The sequence below is a fragment of the Physeter macrocephalus genome, chromosome 11 (genome assembly GCF_002837175.3).
Source record: "Physeter macrocephalus isolate SW-GA chromosome 11, ASM283717v5, whole genome shotgun sequence".
In the NCBI taxonomy this organism is placed as follows: Eukaryota; Metazoa; Chordata; class Mammalia; order Artiodactyla; family Physeteridae; genus Physeter; species Physeter macrocephalus.
The window spans coordinates 13576678-13596807 of NC_041224.1; the positions used below are offsets into that span (position 1 = coordinate 13576678).

Below are 20130 nucleotides of genomic sequence, written 5' to 3' on the forward strand. Positions count from 1 at the left end.
CTCCCGTTGCGGAGCACAGGCTCCGGACGCGCAGGCGCAGCGGCCACGGCTCACGGGCCCAGCCGCTCCGCGGCACGTGGGATCCTCCCGGACCGGGGCGCGAACCCGGTTCCCCTGCATCGGCAGGCGGACGCGCAACCACCGCGCCACCAGGGAAGCCCTTCAGTATTTTTTAACTGCTTTAATGTTTGGGGAAATATTAACCATTAAAAAATACATAAAAGGGTACAGGTAGGACTGTACATTTTTTCCCTTTGGCCTCAGCCTCCAGTATGGCTTGGTATGGCGCTAGGGCTTCCACGGGAAATAAAGCTTGTGACTCAACTGCCTAGAAATTTGATATTTGGGGCAAAGTAGGAAGCTCTTCTGATGGGTGCAGTCACCCTAAGATAACGAACCTGTGACAAGGAAGGTGAGTTTTAACTACCGCCTTGCAAGTTAGATCTGTTTATAACTCCTTCAAGAATGGGGAGAACCAAGGAACTTCCATCTTACCTTCAAAAGGAAACAAGGTGGGTATTGTATGTGAATGCGATCAAACTTTAAACATCCTTCTGATTCAAGAGGGGTGTCTGCCTATTATTTCCTTTGCAAGGTCTTTTCAGTTTTTTCACCCCATAATCTGTGGCCATTGAAATACCAACTCATTACAAACTTAATTGAGTAACTTCTGTAACTGGGGTGATGAGAAACCCTGCGATACATTCCTTCGTAGGACGTGGCAGTATCCCCTCATTAGCAAAATCAAATGCTAAAAAGTTAAAGACTTCTTACTTACATAATTCTGTTCCCTGCCCCGTATATACCTTTGGAAAATAAATAACACAGCTAGTGAAAAACGTCTTGTAATTTCTCAATTAGCCTTTAGCTGGGTGGGAAAAAAAGCAGCTGAGCCATCAAGAGACTGATTTAGGACACATGGGAACAGCATTCAATCTAGAAATCAAATGCTCAGTGACAGAACTGACTTTCTAAAAGAAGCCTCCTTGCTTGGTTGCTGGTGTTAACGGGGTGTTTTTTGTTTGTTTGTTTTTGTTTTGTAACATGAATCGATTCACTGTGCACAGGCAATTTCCTGCCATTTTGCGGGTGCCAACTGCCACTACATCGATGTGAAGGGTACCAGTCAAGAAAACGCTGGAGAGGAAATTCTGGAGATAGCCAGTAAAATCCATGGAATGAAAGACGTCAGCCTGAAGGTATGTTTGTATGAAATGACAAGGTAAAGATCTTGGTTTTTTTCTTTTCTTCAGATGCTTAATAATTCTCATACCTGATTTAATTTGAAAGTATAAAATGCTTGGGTTTAGAGCTCGTTTCGGAAACATTGCCGAGACCTAAGAATGACAGTGGAGTCTGTTTGTACTACTTGCTTCCCCAGCGTGGGAGACCTGAATTCTGTAAGTCTCTGGGCTGTCCTGTGGTACGCAGGCCGTCGTGTTGCAGAACGGACGGGTAGGAGAGGAAGCAGATGACAAATTCAGAGGAGAGGAAATGGAGGACAAGGCTACCTTCTGAACGCACACGTTTTAAAGTTTTGGGCTGTCAGTCATAGGCCTCCTTTGTTTGTAAAGAAGAGAGTGTATGCGTTTGACAGTAAGACTCCCAGGAAGCCATTCTCGAGCAAGTGTTTGTTTGGGTCCGTTTGCATCTGGAGTTTAATGAGAGCCTGCGTGTAGCAGAGAATGAGAGATCACTGATGCTTGTCATAGCGGCCATAAGACAGTATTTCATATGCTTTCCTAATTAATACACCTCATCTGTAGAGTATTTGTTTTTAACTGTTGAACATTCCCTGCTGCTGATTGATAACAAGTCGTCAGGCAAATAAATGAACTTATTTGCATCGTAGATTATGTACATTTTAGCATCTGAACCAAGAAGCTGACCCTACTTGTTAAATGTGCATTAGATAACTAAGTACATCTATTCTGGGGGCGACATGACCCCCAAATAGGCTGAGTGTAATGATAACTCAGGGCCTTCTAGTACTCCGAAGAGCCTTGCTCACCAAAGGCAGGGTACCACCTTCTCAAACAACTTCCCAGCGCACAAATCTTCCTCCACCCTTAACCCCTTTTCTCTTTAGAATCTATGAATGTATCCCATATCTGAAAATGCTCTGGTCTCACATTTGCACATCCTGGAAGTCTTGTCCTTCTCCCTTTGTCCAGTACTTAGATGTCCTACAAAGGCAACACATTTTGCCAACCGGAGCTTCCATCCAACACCCTGAATTTCAAGGCAGGAAAAAAATGTATAGATTATGTTTGAGGTCTGTCACAGTTGTACTAAATGAATCAGTTCCTGTATTTATTTTTCGTTACTCTCTCAGCTATAGTTCATCGGCTTTACTTAAAAGAACAATACTAACTTCTGCTACAGAGTTCTTTGTCAGGTACAAAAGCACATTCATATCCCTTTTCTTCTTTTCTTCACCAAAACCCAGTGGAGCAGTCATTATAGCTCCAGGTTCTTAATGAGAAAATGAAGAGTTCAAAAGATTGGCCTCAATTACTTAAGGGACGGAGATTTCAGAGTCAGGTCCAGTTCCAAAATCGTTCTTCCCAGGATACCTTGCTGTTTGCTCAAAAATAAACAAGAAAGTCTGAATTGTTTTATTAGGAACAAAGAAGAAAAAAACCAAACCAGTAGCCCAGGACATCATTTTCATGATAATGATCTAATCAGGGGTAGATGACTCAGAATGGGGCAGGCAAACATCACCAAGGAAAGCAGGAGCTTGCGTACTAAACTGGTTGTACTGTGACCAGACTGAACAGCCAGTTCCAACACCTGTAATCAACACGAGTGCCAAGTAAAACAAGACTGACCTGAGTGGGAACTCACTGTCCTGGCTTACAAGACATAATTTTAGATGTTGGCAGGTACATTAATTGGAGTCTCAGAATGTGGTTTATTTACTGTTATGACTATTGTGGACTTTTTTTTTTTTCTTTTTTGTATTTAACCACTTGTAGATGCTAGTAATCTACTTTGTCTTATGGTGAATAGGTAAATCAAAGTGTCCCATAAACTCACTGTGTTTGGTATTATTTCCAGGATGTTTGGAGACTGCGAGCACGCGTCGTGAAAGGAGAAAGAATCAACCTTTGAAATAGCCCTTTGCTCGAACTCTTTTCAAGAAAACCAGGACGGAACAAGGTCTCGGAGGAAAACCTTTTCTCAATGAGATGATGTAATCTTTTCTATCCACTTGTTAACAAAATCAAAGTGCACAGATCTGGTACTTAATTGCATACGGGTAATTCTGCAGCACGGTGGCGTGGCTTTAATGGACATAAAATCAGTAAAAGTGAAATATTACTGTTTTAGGGAAAACTTGGGGTTGCAACTAATAGAGGTGATGCATAATTGAAGTCTGTTCGATCAGTTTCTTTCATTCAGTTAGCTCTTTACCCAAGCAGGGATTAATGTTCTGAAACGCAAAGCCCACCACCTCCCAATTTTGTGTTGTGAGAGATTTCTTTTCAAATCCGGAACAATGAATATTAGAGGCACAGTTAGTGGAGGGCCTAAGAAGGGCATCAGGGAGTAAAAATGTGGGTGGAGACTCATGTTCTGACACAGGATTTCCTTCCATGGCCTCTTCAGCCCAACCAACCTCCTTAAAGACTGGATCTTTCCAAGTCTTCTTCTCTAAAGAGAGAAGACCAGGGTAACTTTCTCTGCCAATTCATATTGGGCAGGGCAGCATTTACGAATGAAATCTAACCTCTTTCAAGGTCTTGGAATATGGTTAGATACTTTTTTTTTTAACATCTTTATTAGAGTATAATTGCTTTACAATGGTGTGTTAGTTTCTGCTTTATAACAATAGCCAGGACATGGAAGCAACCTAAATGTCCATCATCAGATGAATGGATAAAGAAGATGTGGCACATATATACAATGGAATATTACTCGGCCATAAAAAGAAACGAAATTGAGATATTTGTAGTGAGGTGGATGGACCTAGAGTCTGTCATACAGAGTGAAGTAAGTCAGAAGGAGAAAAATAAACACCGTATGGTTAGATACTTTTGATTTGGATTTCAAGTGGTGTGGACTGGGGGAATTTAATAGAGCACTGTATTTCTACACCAGCTGAGGGCAGCAAGGAGACACAGTCCTTATTCTTAACAATTCTAGGTAAAGCTTTAATAAGAAAGAAAGAGTCCCCTTTTTTGTCATTCTGCTATGCACATGTTTTCCTAAACCTAGCTTCACCGTTTTTGTCAGTTTCTCTGTAAGAACACCCAGTTTAAGCTCAGGTCTCGCTAGATACTGGGGAAGACATGAGAATCCCTGACAGGGTCTAAGGATTATGGAATAATGGGAAATAAAATGTACAGAGGGAAAGCCAGCGTAAACAGCATGTATGGGGCACTGTTCTGCAATAAACTTTTCAAACTGATTTTGAATTTAAAATAAATGTGAAAAAATAGACTTCAGCAGGAAAACCAGACAGCAGAATTTGTCACTTCCCTTGTGCTTATTTATTTATTTATGGCTGTGTCGGGTCTTCGTTGCTGTGCGCCAGCTTTCTCTAGTTGCCGTGAGCGGGGGCTACTCTTTGTTGCCGAGCACGGACTCTAGGCTCACGGGCTTCAGTAGTTGTGGCACGTGGTCTCAGTAGTCATGGCTCACAGGCTCTAGAGCACAGGCTCAGCAGTTGTGGCGCATGGGCTTAGTTGCTCCACAGCACGTGGGATCTTCCCGGACCAGGGCTCGAACCCGTGTCCCCTGCACTGGCAGGTGGATTCTTAACCACTGCGCCACCAGGGAAGCCACCCCCACCCCACGCCCCGCCGCCGTGCATTTTTGAGTGAACTCCAAATAGTCAATTGGGAAACATTTCCCGTCTTAGCCGTGTCCCTTTTGCCTACTAGTTATCTAACAAATATCCACGCATCTGTTACTGAACCAGGTTCGTTTTGCACCAGTTTCTAGAAAGGTTTTTCAAGCCTAAATGCTGAGACCCGAGGTTTGCAGCAAAGAGAGGAGACGGGAGAACAAAGTCTCAGATCTGCCTCCTGGAAGGCAAGGGGCTTGGGCTATTTATGGGATAAGGCAGCAGGGCGGACTGAGGCATGGGGAGCATGGGAAGCACGGGGAAAGGTGACTGGGGAAAGGCGCAGTCAGGTCATCACTGTTATTCTGCGCAGGTGTGGCTAAGCCGCAGGCCTCTGCACGTTCAGAAAGGCAGGCGCTCTGCACAGACCCAGGGCCGTGTCTTCAGCCCCCTGATGTCAAAAGGTCACTTAACGGAGACTCGCGCATGGCCAGTTGGAGGGTCGGTGGTCCTATCCGGTCTTAACCAGTGCACCTCCAAGCAGGCACAGCTGACTCCAAGTTCTGGGACAAGAACTCAGGGAAACATCTTATAGCAACAATTAAAACGACCTTGGTTAGTGGAGGCAGGTGAAATGGATTTGACTAACGATCACCCACGCTTTCACTCACATTCATTCTGTGTAACAGGACCAAGGATGGAACGAAGACAGCAGCAGGATGAACTTGACTGCTTATTTTGTTTATGGGACCCCTGGAAAGGTGGGAGCCGATGTCCACTGGAAACTGATGGGCTGGGATAGGAATATCACTAGATCTTGGCAGAATAAGGAAAAGCCTGGAAGAATAACAAGAGCCTGGCTTCACAGTGGGTGAAGGGGATTTATCCTGGGCTTATGTTTATTTCACCAGAGACCCATCTAAAAAGGGTATATGAGGTACTCAAAGCACAGAACAAAACACATGGAAAGGCTCCTCTTTTTCTATGATATTTGGGACTAATCACAGGAAAGCCAGAAACCTTTGCTCCTGGTATCTGCTTGGAGCTCGCCCCTTTTAAACCACAGATCAAAATGAGTTTGAAAAGCTTATGATTGCATCAACAAAACATGATAACATTTCCCAAAGCTAATTCTAGGAATACAGCACAACGGTTCAAACCATCTCAAATTTACCTGTCAAAATCTTTTCTTACTAACCCAACACAACCTGAATTAATCTCTCCTTCAACTCAACTCTTGTACCCATCCTGTATGTATAGTACATACCACCACCTGGCACTTAATACATTTCCTGAAAGTATGATTTTCCCATTTGTGAATATCCTGCCTTCCTGAACAGAGACAGTAAGACCCTTGAAGGTCCTGTCTATTCCTTTGGGCACCTCTGTTACCCATCACAGTGCCCTCACATATGAGACCCTTGCTATTTATTGCTTATTCAGTGTAAGCACCAAACTTCTCATGTTTTTGGCTGTGCTGCACAGTGTGTGGGATCTGAGTTCCCTGACCAGGGACTGAACCCCTGCCCCCTGCAGTGGAAGTGCAGTCTGAACCATTGGACCACCAGGGAAGTCCCTCATTTTTGTAACTGTTTCTCTTACATAAGAGAGTATGTCCCTCTACCCTCCTACACTGTTGGTGGGAATGTAAATTGGTACAACCATTATGGAAGTTCCTTAAAAAACTAAAAATCGAGCTACCATATGATCCAGCAATCCCACTCCTGGGCATATATCCGGAGAAAACTAACTCGAAAAGATACATGTACCCCAATGTTCATAGCAGCATAATTTACAATAGCCAAGACATGGAAACAACCTAAATGTCCATCGACAGATGAATGGATAAAGAAGACGTGGTACTTACATACAATGGAATATGACTCGGCCATAAAAAAGAATGAAATAATGCCATTTGCAGCAGTGTGGATGGACCTAGAGATGATCATACTAATTGAAGTAAGTCAGACAGAGAAAGACAAACATCAGATACCACTTATATATGGAGTCTAAAAAAATAATACAAATGAACTTATTTACAAAACAGAAACAGAGTCACTGATGTAGAAAACAAACTTATGGTTACCGGGGGGGAAAGGCGGGGGAGTGGGTGGGGAGTGATAAACTGGGAGATGGGGCTGGACACATACACACTGCTATATATACAATAGATAACTAATAAGGACCTCCTGGATAGCACAGGGAACGCTTCTCAATACTCTGTAATGATCTATATGGGAAAAGAATCTAAAGAAGAGCAGATATATACATATATATATATATATATATATATATATATGTACAACTGACTCACTTTGCTATATGGCAGAAACTAACACAACACCGTACATCAAAAAAGAGAGCGAGCATGTCCCTCTGAAACACACTTGGCCTGTGCAGCCTTGGCCCCGATTTCCGGTTCCTGACGCGTTTTTCCCTGAGAGTTCCAGCCACCTCTCACTCCACTGCACTCTTCACCTCTTCACCGGTACCTCTTTCATATATGGTGGGGGACAGGGATGCTGGGAAAGGAGGTGACTGTGACTGAGAAGTCTGGTTACTCATCAGAAGCTCCACAATAGGTTTGACTGTGCTGAGTCTGATATCTCTTTTTTAGGTGGATATGCTTTAAAAATTTTTAACTGCAGTAACATGCACATAAAATGTACCACCTTAACCATTTCTAAGTGTACATTTGAGCGGTGTGCAGTACATCCACATTGTTGTGCAACCATCACTGCCATCCATCTCCAGAACCCTCTTCATCTTGCAAAACTAACCCTCTACTCTTCATTCACCCCTCCCCCCAACCCATAGTATCACTAGTCTACCTTTTATCTATCTCTGTGAATTTGACTATTCTAGGTTCCTCATATAAGTGGAATCATACAGTATTTGTCTTTTTGCAACTGGCTTATTCCACTTAGCATACTGTCCTCAAGGTTCAGGTATGTTGTAGCAAGTGTCAGAACGTCCTTCTTTTTAAGGCTGCATAGTATTCTACTGAATGGACAGACCACATTCTGCTTATCCATTCATCCATCTGCAGACACTTCGGTTGCTTCCAACTTGTATCAAATGTGAATAAAGCTGCTATGAACGTGGCATACAGATAACCCGTTGAGACCCTGTTTTCAATTCTTTTGCGGAATTTCAGGATCATATGGTAGTTCTATTTTTAACTTTTTGAGGACCCACCACATTGTTTTCCACAGCAGCTGCACCATTTTACATTCCCACCGAAAGACCACAAGGTTCCAATTTCTGCACATCCTCTCCAACTCTTTTTATTTTTGGTATTTTTATAGTAGCCATCCTAATGGGTATGAGGTGGTGCTGGGTTAGATATTTTTGACCAAAGTAAAATTCTTAGCTCAGACTTGTAAGGACAATTGAAAGTTGACTACTTTACTGAAATAGAGTAGGTGGAGAGAGGTGGTGTACATCTCTATCGTTATGTAAATTCCCTCACTGTTCCAACCTGGAAACTTCTCCATCTCACAATACTTTAGTCTTTGGCTAAGACATTGTCTCTGAACTATCAATTCTATCTTCTTCAGAAGGATACCTTTGGTTCTGGAAGTTCACAGGGACAAAATTATTCCAAATAAACATAAGCCACTCTTGGGTTTTAATTCTAATGCCATTATCCTGAACAAGGCAGGTCCCACATAGGCTGACCCCCTTTGTCATGTGTTTGCAAGAGGGCTGAGAAGGTTCCCACTTCAAATCATCTTCCACCCATGTCACAAATTCCACCCTAGCCATGAGTCTGAGGACCGAGCCTCTTTCTAGACGTTCTCTTTTTTAAAAAAAACTGGAATTGACTTTATTTATTTTTAATTAATTAATTAATTATTTATTTTTGGCTGTGTTGGGTCTTCGTTGCCGCACACGGGCTTTCTCTAGTTGCGGCGAGCGGGGGCTACTCTTCGTTGCGGTGCGTAGGCTTCTCAATGCGGTGGCTTGTTGTGGAGCACGGGCTCTAGGCACATGGGCTTCAGTAGTTGTGGCACAAGGGCTCAGTAGTTGTGGCTTGCGGGCTCTAGAGAGCAGGCTCAGTAGTTGTGGCACACAGACTTAGTTGCTCCGTGGCATGTGGTATCTTCCCGGACCAGGGCTCGAACCTGTGTCCCCTCGGGCTTCAGCAGTTGTGGCTTGCAGGCTCTAGAGCGCAGGCTCAGTAGCTGTGGCACACGGGCTTAGCTGCTCCGTGGCATGTGGGATCTTTCCGGACCAGGGCTCGAACCCATGTCCCCCGCATTGGTAGGCAGATTCTTAACCACTGTGTCTCCAGGGAAGTCCCTAGACATTCTCTTTTAAAACTCAAGTGCCTCTGGAAGTCTGGCATTAAATCCTAACATCTTAGTGGGACATTTCCTCCTTTTTGGTAAGAGAAATGGAACAGCCTTGGGAACAAAGGAAAGACAACAAATGGGGATAGAAAGGCAAAAGGGAAGAGGGTCACGGGAGGTGTGTAACAGTGATGCAAGGTGACATAGGCCAAAACTGGCCTTTCACCAGAACTGGCACTGAGCCCATGTGTACCAGAGCAGTTGTATCTGCTGCTGAAATACGGAAAAACCGTCATAACAGTGGGTAGAGAGCTGTTGTCCCGAGCGTTTCCATCACAGCCCCCCCAAGGCCAAGTGCCGCCTCTCCACCCCAGTTGCTCCCACCTCTTTCCTGGGACTCCTCCCCACCCCTTCCTAAATCCAGCAGCCAAAGGGGACCTGCCCCAGGACCGTGGACATGCTAAGCCTCACTATTCAACATCTTAATGTCACCTGCTTCCAACAATTGTCAAGTGGACAATAAAAGCAAGTCTCAGGATAAATTCTGCTACCGATTCAAACAGCTGTTGGCAAAGGGACAGAGGAGTCAGTCATCTAACCTGGTCTGTTCATCTCAGATCGCTCTCCTTTGCCAGCCTGGGGTAGGAAGCAGTGATCTGAGAGCGGGTGAGCCTTCTCATTTGATCCGGCCACAGGGTCCTTGTGAATGAGGGTCCCTGGGCCTAGAATGCCATACCATTGGGGTCTGGTGGCTGTTTGCTTCTGTCTTGTATATGCAAGGAGAGCTGTGCCCACACACTCTTTCTAGCCACAAGCGACACGCTGTTAAGGATGGAACACTGTTTCTGTCTTCCCTTATGGGAATTACAAACCCTCTGGTGCAGATTTAGATAATGAGAGTTAAAGTACTTGAACACGAGCTCCTGGTGGGGATGCTCAAACGCTGACTAATCACTCCGAGGGCGCAGACTAAATTTCATTAACACGCACCCACATTCTGGCACTGTTGATTTTTTGGAATATCAGCTTTATTGAGATATTTTGTATATCAGAGGGCTCACCCAGTTAAAATACACAATTCAGTGGCTTTCAGTAGATTCACAGACATGTGCAACCATCACCACAGTCAATTTTAGAACATTTCTGTCACCTCAAAAAAGAAAGCCGGTATACACACGATTCTGAGAACTGTCATTTCTTGGAAGGGGTGCAAGCACAACTCTCTCTGCCCTTCTCCCGATTTCTGCCCTAGGTCAGGAGTCAGTGATCTTTCTCTGTCAAGGGTCAAAGAGTCAAAAATATTTATTTTTGGCTTTACCGGTTATACTGTGTCTATTGCAACAATTCACGGAGGCAGCCGGGGACCACAAGTAGCCGTGACCCCACGAAGCTCTATTTACAAAAACAGGCGGCCTGTCAGATTTGAGCCCAGCTCCTGTTTGCCTGCGCGCTCTGGATGAATGCGTGGACCCAGCAGAGCAAACAAGGCCTTTGCACCTTGGCAAGAAGCATCCGGCCTGGTGGCAGCCGTGCTTGGGGTGCACCCACGGTGCTCCTTTTTTTAAAAATAAATTTCTTTCTTTCTTTGTTTTCGGCTGCGTTGGGTCTTCGTTGCTTCACGCGGGCTTTCTCTAGGTGCAGCGAGCGGGGGCTCCTCTTCGTTGTGGTGCGCAGGCTTCTCACTGCGGTGGCTTCTCTTGTTGCGGAGCACGGGCTCTAGGCACATGAGCTTCAGTAGTTGTGGCTCGCGGGCTCTAGAGCGCAGGCTCAGTAGTTGTGGCCCACGGGCTTAGTTGCTCCACGGCACGTGGGATCTTCCCGGACCAGGGCTCGAACCCGTGTCCCCTGCATTGGCAGGCGGATTCTTAACCACTGCGCCACCAGGAAGTCCCCGCACGGTGCTTCTTTAGGACAGAGAAGGTTCCGTGAGCCTGGCCCTGCCCAGTGCAGAGTGTGGCTTGCTTTCACGTGTGATGGACGGCTGTTCCCTTTTCTGCTTTTCTTTTTAAAAATGTATTCTTATTTTATAAAATTGAAATATAATTGACATATACCATTGTATTAGTTTTAGGTGCACAACGTAATGATGATTTACATATATACTGCAAAATGACTACCATAAATTTAGTTAAGGTCCTTATTTTTTTCCTTGATGCGGCCCATTGTTGATCTCGATTAAGTTAGGGACACCGCCGAGACCTGTGGTGTAGTCTCTAGCCCAGAAAGGAGCTGCTTTGAGGTGCAGTGGAGATGCTGATTGAGTCACAGAATCCACTTAATTACATACATCAATGTCCATCAAAACTCTTGGTTACAAACAAGAGACACAGATCACGACCACAGGCAACAGCCATGCGCCGTGCTGGCAGGCTCTCCAGGGCGCAGAGACAGGCAGGCAGCCAGGAGGCCCGGCGTGCAGTGGACAAGAGCGCACACGAAGGATGGGCCGGGCCAGTGGCCGCAGCAAGAGCTGTGACCCTCCCACCCCCACCCCTGACCCTGGGGCCCCTGCTCTGGAGCCAAGACCTGGGGACAAGCTCTGGGGACAGAATGTGAGCCGCATGCCACCTGCTGGCTGCCACCGAGGCGGGGAGAGAGAGGACACCAGCTTAGAGACGGCCAATATTTGTTACCGGTCTGAGACAATTTTTAAAAATTGTGGCAATGTGTGGAGGTATCTCTAGTGGAAAGAAGGAGTTAGGGGCCAAAAGGATATACGTAGAAGACCTAACTTTTGTCTCTCTAAGTCACTGATTTTGTGTCTCATTTCCAGGACAAAAGGCCTCAAAGAACATAGACTTTATTAGGATAAATGTGGTCAGCAGTGTCTTCAACTCCCAGAATATATTTTTTAAAAAACTTTTTAATGCTACTATTTCTTCTTTAGTATTTATTTATTTATTTGGCTGTGCCAGGTCTTCGCTGCAGTGTGCGGGATCCTCAGCTGTGGCATGTGGGATCCAGCTCCCTGACCAGGGATCAAACCTGGGCCCCCCCGCATTGGGAGCACGGAGTCCCAACTGCTGGACCACCAGGGAAGTCTCTGATAGAGTACATTTTACTATCTATGTTTTGTGGAGTTTAACATATTCTCATATGCATTTCCTCACTGGATAAGCAGGACAGTACAGTGGAAAGATGAGCTTGGAGGTCAGACAAACTTGCAATTAATTCTTGGCTCTGATATTAAATAGCTGTGTGACCTTGGGCAAGTTACTTAACCTCTCTGGGTCTCAGAATGCTCATTTGAAAAATGGAAGTAATCAGCCCTGTCTTTGAAAGTAAAAATATCCAGCTTGTTGGTGGAATATCAAAAGAGATCATACGGCGTAGTAGGCATTCAACAAGTGTTAGTTATAATGCTTTTTTTTTTTTTAATATTTAATTTAATTTATTTTTGGCTGCATTGGGTCTTCATTGCTGTGTGTGGGCTTTCTCTAGTTGTGGCGAGCGGGGGCTACTCTTCGTTGTGGTGCACGGGCTTCTCTTTGCGGTGGCTTCTCTTGCTGCGAAGCATGGGCTCTAGGCGTGCGGGCTTCAGTAGTTGTGGGTTAGTTGCTCTGTGGCATGTGGGTTCTTCTCAGACCAGGGATCGAACCCGTGTCCCCTGCACTGGCAGGTGGATTCTTATCCACTGCACCACCAGGGAAGTCCCTATAATGCTTATTAATCCTCATAAATGTGAGATATGAGGACAAACATGTGTTGCCCCATTTTTTGGTAATCCACTCTCTGAAGAGTAATTTAGTTGGTTTGTGCAAGAGATGAGACTGGAAAATCCCGGAGTTCTAATTCCTAGATCAGATGCTTTCTATCACACCACACTCAGAATACCTGCTGATGGTCTTATAATCACAAAGAAAATCGTGGTTGTGGTTTATTTTCCTTGGTAGAATGTAGAGGATGCGTGACAGGAAGTGTCTATTCCTTAAGTCTCAGAGCTGGAGGCAAAAGCTTCCGCACTGACTCTGCTGGGGAGGGAAACCCCAGGAGACGAGAGTGAGGGAGGGGAGGGGAGGCTGGGAAGGAGAGGAAGCAGAGGCCAGACGGCTGCTGTGACACCGAACCAGCCACAGCTTCACAGCAAAACAGCCCGCAGCGTGGTCACAGGGACATCTGCGGGGAGGGCCTGGGGGACTTCTGCCCTCGGAGGATGGCGGGGGGCAGCAACGGAGCAATTTAACTGCTGACTCTTTCCCTTATCCCGGGGGATAACGATGGCATGGTCAATTCAATTTGGGGAATGCTAAACAAAAACAGATTTTCCAGCTGCAGGACTTGTCAGAGCCTTTGGCCAGTCAGCACCTTTGGCCCTATATGGAGGCACCTTGGCAGTCAATTATTTTTTAATAATATCAATTTCGGGCTTCCCTGGTGGCGCAGTGGTTGAGAGTCTGCCTGCCGATGTAGGGGACACGGGTTCGTGCCCCGGTCCGGGAAGATCCCACATGCCGCGGAGCGGCTGGGCCCGTGAGCCGTGGCCGCTGAGCCTGCGCGTCCGGAGCCTGTGCTCCGCAACGGGAGAGGCCACAGCGGTGAGAGGCCCGCGTACCGCAAAAAATAAAAATAAAAATAAAAATAAAATAATAATAATATCAATTTCTCCTTTAACCAATAACAGCAGTAGCAGCTAACACTTGCATTACGCCTTACTACGTGCCAAGCACCATTGTAAGCACTCAACTTTACTGATGCTTTTGATTCTCACAACGACTCTACAGTCATTATCCCCATTTTACAAGAGACAGCTCAGGCACACAGAGGGTAAGTAGTTTGCCTAAGGTCACACAGCTAGAAAGTGGAGAAGCCAGGATCTGAACACCAGCAGGCGGGCTCTTGAGTCCTTGCCTCTTTGTCATTGGAATAATGCATTAAAAGATCATATATAACATTGTTTATGTATTTTTAGGCTTCTCCCCACTTGGAAAGACTTAGAAAGGGGCCCCCGATGGAGCCCCAGCCACCTGTGCATAATGCACCTCTGCCTTAATGCTACGGCTGCTCAAGTCAGTCCCCAGCAGAGAGTTAGGCCAGTCCTTCCTGCACACAGTTCAGCACCGATTCTGGGGGCTTTGTGACTCAGCCCTGGGGTGTGGCCATTGGCTCACCTCTGAGGAAACATAGCTTTCTCCTCCACGTGCCTTGGAAAATCTCTCCTGGTCTTGAACCTGCATTTCCTGATCTGTGGGCATTTCCCAGACCAATGTCAGAGCCAAAGAAACAAAACCAAAAGCAAAAGGGTCCCCAGCTCTCCTCAGGGACTTCCCTTAAGGGTCTCCCTCTGACAGGCTGGAGGTGAAATCCCAGCACTGTTATTTCCCCACCGTGCAGTCACTTAACATCTCCAGACCCCAGTTTCCTTTTTTGTTTGTTTGTTTGTTTGTTTTTGGCTGCACCATACGGCTTGTGGCATCTCAGTTCCCCGACCAGGGATCGAACCCAGGCCCCCTGCAGTGGAAGTGCCGAGTCCTAACCACTGGACCGCCAGGGAATTCCCCAGACCTCAGTTCCTTTATTTGTAAGATGGGGCTTCATGGGGTGGTCTTGAAGAATAAATAAGAGTGCTGGGTATACTTCTTTTCTGCTCTTAATTGTTTGTTGAGAAGCCTATTCAGACTTCACTTGGTAGAGAAGTTCTTAAAAATGAGGTCCAGGGACTTCCCTGGTGGTCCAGTGGTTAAGACGCCACTCTCCCAATGCAGGGGGCCCAGGTGTGATCCCTGGTCAGAGAACTAAGATCCCACATATTGCAGCTAAGCCTGTGCTCCACAACTACTGAGCCCGCGCGCTCCAGAGCCTGCACAGTGCAACTAGAGAGCCCACGTGCCACGATGAAGACCCAGCGCGGCCAAACATAAATAAATAAATAATAAAAATAAATAAAATAAAATAAATGAGGTCCATGTTATCAATAAAAACAAAGAAAATCACCCCCAGGTCAGAAGAGGGGTGCCCCAGACCAGCTTCAGCGAGGGTGACCCTTGGGCCCATAATCTTGTGTTGGTCCCTCGTTGCCCTGATGGGACCAAGCATCCTCCTCCGAAACAAAACCAACAAAAGCAAAAACACACACGTATCTTCCATCATCCTGTGGTTGGAGGCCTTCAGATTGTTCCCATTCACCCCTCATATCCTCATAACTTTTTTTTTAAACACCAGGGTTACACATATAATAGGTGATGATCTGCTTGTGATTAGGGCATTTTGCCTCATTAATTTCAGATTCCTTGAAAGGGATGTGGAAAACTTGGGACAGGGTGAATGGGAATGAAATAATTAGAGCATTGGAAACTAGGGCTTACTAGATGGCAAAGACAGCTTGAGAAAAAGATCTGGGGCTAACCAACATTCTGAGTGATCTGAAAAATTTATACATGTTCCTTCCACACTTCTGACTCAACCCTCAGAATTTCACTCCAAAAAGTCTCACAGACTCCCCAGTCACACAGACAAACTCCCTTTCATACCTCCTTACACAGAAGACTTCACTCACACAAGCCTACATTCACCCACTTGTTAACACTTGTACTGTTCACACAGACACCTTTTCATGCAATCCCTCAACAGAGAAACCCAGACACCAGCCAACGTGTGTGTGTACACACACACTCACATCGCACAATAGCATTCCAGTCCTGTGCTCTCCGATCTGCGTGGAAGCAAAGAGATTTGCTTCTCTCAGCTTTCATCCAAGTTCCCCACAGAAATCCCCTTCAACAGGTATTTATTAAGTGACCATGATGTGCCAGGCACTGTCGTGGTTCCTGGAAGCAACAGAACTGAATAAGACGTGGTCTGTGCTCTCAAGGAGCTGAGTCGACTAGAGAAGGCGGCTGGGAAGGGAGGGAAAGCACATTAAAGTCTAAATGCATGGGGTGAGACTGGTCCTAAAATTGATGTGGGGCACGGGGAAAAGCAGGCAGAGGGGAGAGGAGGAGAGGAGGGGACATGAGGAAGAGAAGGTCTCTCCTAACTTGGAAAAGGAGGTATTGAAAAGAAGGCGGAGCTCGAGAATAATCTTGAAGAATTCGAAAGACTTTGCCAGGTGGACAAGGAGGAGAAGGTTGTTCACCAGAAAGAGAATGTGAAGAAAGGGAGAATCTGCATGGCATGGCAGGGGTGTGATATGCCAGACAGAGGGAGAGGGGGTAGAAGAGGTAAACAGGCACAGATGACGAAACTCCTCCTACACCATGCAAAGTAATTTGAAATTTATTCACTATTCAGTGGTGAGTCACTCAGGATGCTTTTGGTGGCAACTGACAGAAGGAGTTACCGCTGGAGGTTTGACCAATAAACAAAACGGATTAACTCATATAACTGGAAGGCCAGAGAAAGGGCACAATATATGCAGTGTCCTCAAAGGCTCAGGTGCTTTCACCTCTTTCCTGTTCCATCCTCATCATGTTGCTCACTCTTCTCATGAGCACAACATGGCTGCAGTGGCCTCAGGCATTGCATCCTCACATGGCAACATGCAGAGGCAAAAAAGAATTGTATCTCTTTTTTATGTGGACATTGCCATCCCATGCGACAGCAAGGGAGCTCGCTCAGTGGGTCTGATGTGGTGGATGTTTGCCCGGGAAGTTCTGTGCATGTGGCACCATCTCCCGTGAACGCCCATGGTAAGTCATGCCTGATCTCTACTTCTACAGAGATCCTGAAGAGATTGAAAAGGAAGAGCAGGCGGCAGCGCAGAAGGCTGTGACCAAGGAGGAATTTCAGGGTGAATGGACCATTTCAGCTCCGGAGTTTGCTGCTCTGCAGCCTGAGGTGGCAGACTGGTCCGAAGGCGTGCAGGTGCCCTCTGTGCCTGTTCTGCAGCTCCCCGCTGAAGACTGGTCTGCAGCTCCCACTACTCAGGCCACTGAATGGGTAGGAACAACCACTGAGTGGTCTTAAGCTGTTTTTCCACAAACTCTTAAAATAGAAATCGGCTGATGGAAAAGAAACAGTTTCTTAAAAAAAAAAAAAAAAGAATTGTATGTCTTTTATGTAGCTACTTTTCAGGACTCAGGAGCCCTTCTTTGTGTTTCTCTTTAAAAACTAAGAATCCTTTCCCAGAATCTGCCCCATTCTAGCAGGCTTGCTCTCATCCCTCAAGTTCTTAGGCCCTTTCTTAAGTCAAGGATTAGCAAGAGGATTACTTGATTGGCTTGACTAATCAAGACCCATCCCTGGGGCTGGAGATGGAGTCCAGGGATCCTGGAAGCCAACGGCTGACAGACAACTGGACAAAAATCTTGGCTCTACTGACAAAGAAGGGGGTGGCAGCCGCCATCACTGTGCTGTGCACCCCAGGAGGGTTTTAGGTAGTGGTGCGATATGATTAGATTTGCACTGTAGAAAGATGAGTGTGACGATAGTTTGCAGGATAGATAAGAGAGGTAGGAATGAGACTAGAGGCAGGAAAACCAGTGTCAGAGGGTTTGAAATGGTAGCCTCAATTAGAGCAAATGCATTTAGAGAAAAAGGGACAAAAGTGGATGGTGCTTGAGACAAGGAAGTGATGGATGAGGAACGAGAAGCCCAGGTGACCCCTGGTCCCTCAGGGGGACTCCCATTTCCCTCTGCCAAATTCACCTGAGAGGTCTCAGCAAAGCACTTTGGGACTCTCCAAAAGAAGGGCTTTCCAAACCCTTAGGGATCCTGCTGAGAACCAGATGTACGTGGTTCTTTCCGCCAGATGTATATGGTTGACCAGAGGTATGGAGTTACTTCTGCCATCAACCCATCTTACTCTTTTGAACCTTCTAACTGACCAGCAACTCCTTACCAATTTCCTTTGCTGGTTTCTCTTTATGTCCCTGATCTCTAAATCTGTGCCTGACTGAGGTGTCTCAGACCTTTTCTCTTCTCTCTCTCCTCATTCTTGACATAGGAGAAGTGCCTGAGGTCTTCCTAAGTGTTTGGGCCACAGAGAGTTGTTCGTTTGTTTAATTTTTTTTTAAGTATTTAAGTATCTATTCTTTTATTTATTTATTATTTTTGTCTGCATCGGGTCTTCGTTGCTGCACGCGGGCTTTCTCTAATTGCGGCGAGCGGGGGCTACTCTTCGTTGCGGTGCACGGGCTTCTCACTGCAGTGGCTTCTCTTGTTGTGGAGCACGGGTTCTAGGCATGCGGGCTCAGTAGTTGTGGCTCGCGGGCTCTAGAGCACAGGCTCAGTAGTTGTGGCGCACGGGCTTAGTTGTTTCGCGGCATGTGGGATCTTCCCGGACCAGGGCTCGAAGCCATGTCCCCTGCATTGGCAGGCGGATTCTTAACCACTGCGGCACCAGGGAAGCCCTCCACAGAGAGTTTTAAAGGGACCAAGACCTAGCTCCTCAACTTGCACATGTCCTCTTTCCTAAAACTTCTCCGCCCAAGAACATCACCAGATGGAGGTGTGGGTTCCCCTCTCCCCTGTTCACTTTTTAACAAAAGACCTGCACCTGCTCCCACAACCTCCCTGAATCTTACTGAGGTTCATTGTTCCAGGGGGTTAAAAAAACACTCCAGGGGTATCTGCTTCTGAGTAAAGTCTGGTGAGAATAAAGCAAAGAGACTGTCAGAAAGAAAAGGTGTAGAAACGGGTATGATTTCATCACAGAGACAAACTCATGGCAAAGCTCTGTGTCTCACCTAGAAGCAGAACTCAGAAGTGAGATGGTGGTTCCAGGAAGTGGATTAGCAGATTTCTTTAATCTGAAAAATAAAGTCAGACTTTTGATGACAGAAAGTCTGTGTGGGGGGCTTCCCTGCTGCTGGCGCAGTGGTTAAGAATCCACCTGCCAATGCAGGGCCACGGGTTCGAGCCCTGGTCCGGGAAGATCCCACATGCCGCGGAGCGGCTAGGACCGTGCGCCACAGCTACTGAGCCTGTGCTCTAGAGCCCACGAGCCACAACTACTGAGCCCATGTACCACAACTACTGAAGCCCATGTGCCTAGAGCCCGTGCTCCACAACAAGAGAAGCCACCACAATGAGAAGCCCACACTGCACAGCAACGAGGAGCAGCCCCCGCTCGCCGCAACTAGAGAAAGCCCGCGTGCAGCAACGAAGACCCAACGCAGCCAAAAATAAATAAATAAATAAAAAGATTCAATGCTTCCTTGTATCTTACAATTAAAAAAAAAAGTCTGTGTGGGCTGGTCTGACTCTGTGATGAGGCGATACAATTCACTTTGCAATTTGGTGAGATGCCAGGCTTTCCCCTAAAGTAAAGAGCAAAATATGCAGCTCCAGTATTTGATAAAAATATATATGTAAGGCAAAAAGTTATATATGTGTGTATTTATATATATATGCATATTTATATATATATGTATATAAATATACATGTACAGCATGCTTGTGATGAAATTTTTGTTAAAATAATTTATTAGCAAATGCTTAATAATAAATAATTTTAGAAGTCTTGATAAAATCCTTCTTATTCAATTTTCCAGAAGCTGGGAAAGCAAATGACTTTAAAGACAGGTAACAATCTTTTCTAACTCTGGTGGTTTCTAATTTGCTTTCATCAAAATTGAAAAAAGTTGTAATAGATCTGTCAGCTGATAGGTTCTTATGAATGACATTCGACGACAGATCACCTATGTGATTTTTGGCATGTAACTCAGAAAACTTTTGAAGAATTTCAAAGAGTGACCTTGCTTTAATAATAAAACTCTCTGCTTCATCTATTTATTTACGGGAAAAAGCTTCAACAGTTTTCTACCAATGAAAATGAAAAAGTAGGAAGAATATTGCTGAATCTTGTCAATCTAGCAATAAGTAAGAGTCATACACATATATATATAAAATCTAATTTGTGAAGAACAACTATGCTCAATTCACAAGGAAATGTTTAACAATTAACATCTACAAATAACCGTTTGTTTACCATATAATAGATAACAATTACTTGATCAGTTATGCACTAATATTAATTGTAATAACAACTCAATCCAGAAAAAGAAATTAACACTAGGGATCATGGTTTCAGAAAGAAAAACGTACTAGCAGAAAAGTGTGACAGAGTGATAAATGAAAGACTTACAAGCTTAAAGATATATT

At 45.5% G+C, this 20130-nt stretch overlaps 2 protein-coding genes across 2 annotated transcripts in view; both read left to right on the forward strand.

Moving 5' to 3' along the window:
- Positions 1-4468, forward strand: part of PHYH (phytanoyl-CoA 2-hydroxylase) — a gene marked incomplete at its 5' end in the record, with an annotated part of 19566 nt that extends 15098 nt beyond the window's left edge. The window contains 2 exons of the mRNA XM_028494840.2: positions 1068-1199; positions 3064-4468. Coding sequence (XP_028350641.1) covers positions 1068-1199; positions 3064-3117 — 186 coding nt within the window. The remainder of the gene's footprint in view (positions 1-1067; positions 1200-3063) is intronic.
- Positions 4469-16052: 11584 nt separating this feature from the next.
- Positions 16053-19758, forward strand: LOC114487127 (40S ribosomal protein SA-like). The gene is made up of 2 exons (XM_028495597.1): positions 16053-16965; positions 19521-19758. The coding sequence occupies exons 1-2, from the start codon at positions 16723-16725 to the stop codon at positions 19566-19568; spliced, it is 291 nt and encodes a 96-aa protein (XP_028351398.1). The 5' UTR covers positions 16053-16722; the 3' UTR covers positions 19569-19758.
- The last annotated feature ends 372 nt before the right edge of the window (positions 19759-20130 follow it).

Bases quoted from the DNA above. Each gene is read 5' to 3' on its own strand.
- LOC114487127 (XM_028495597.1), top strand. From the start codon at position 16,723: ATGCCTGATCTCTACTTCTACAGAGATCCTGAAGAGATTGAAAAGGAA. The intron at 16,966-19,520 runs GTAGGAACAACC...TCAATTTTCCAG, and splicing joins CTACTCAGGCCACTGAATGG to AAGCTGGGAAAGCAAATGAC.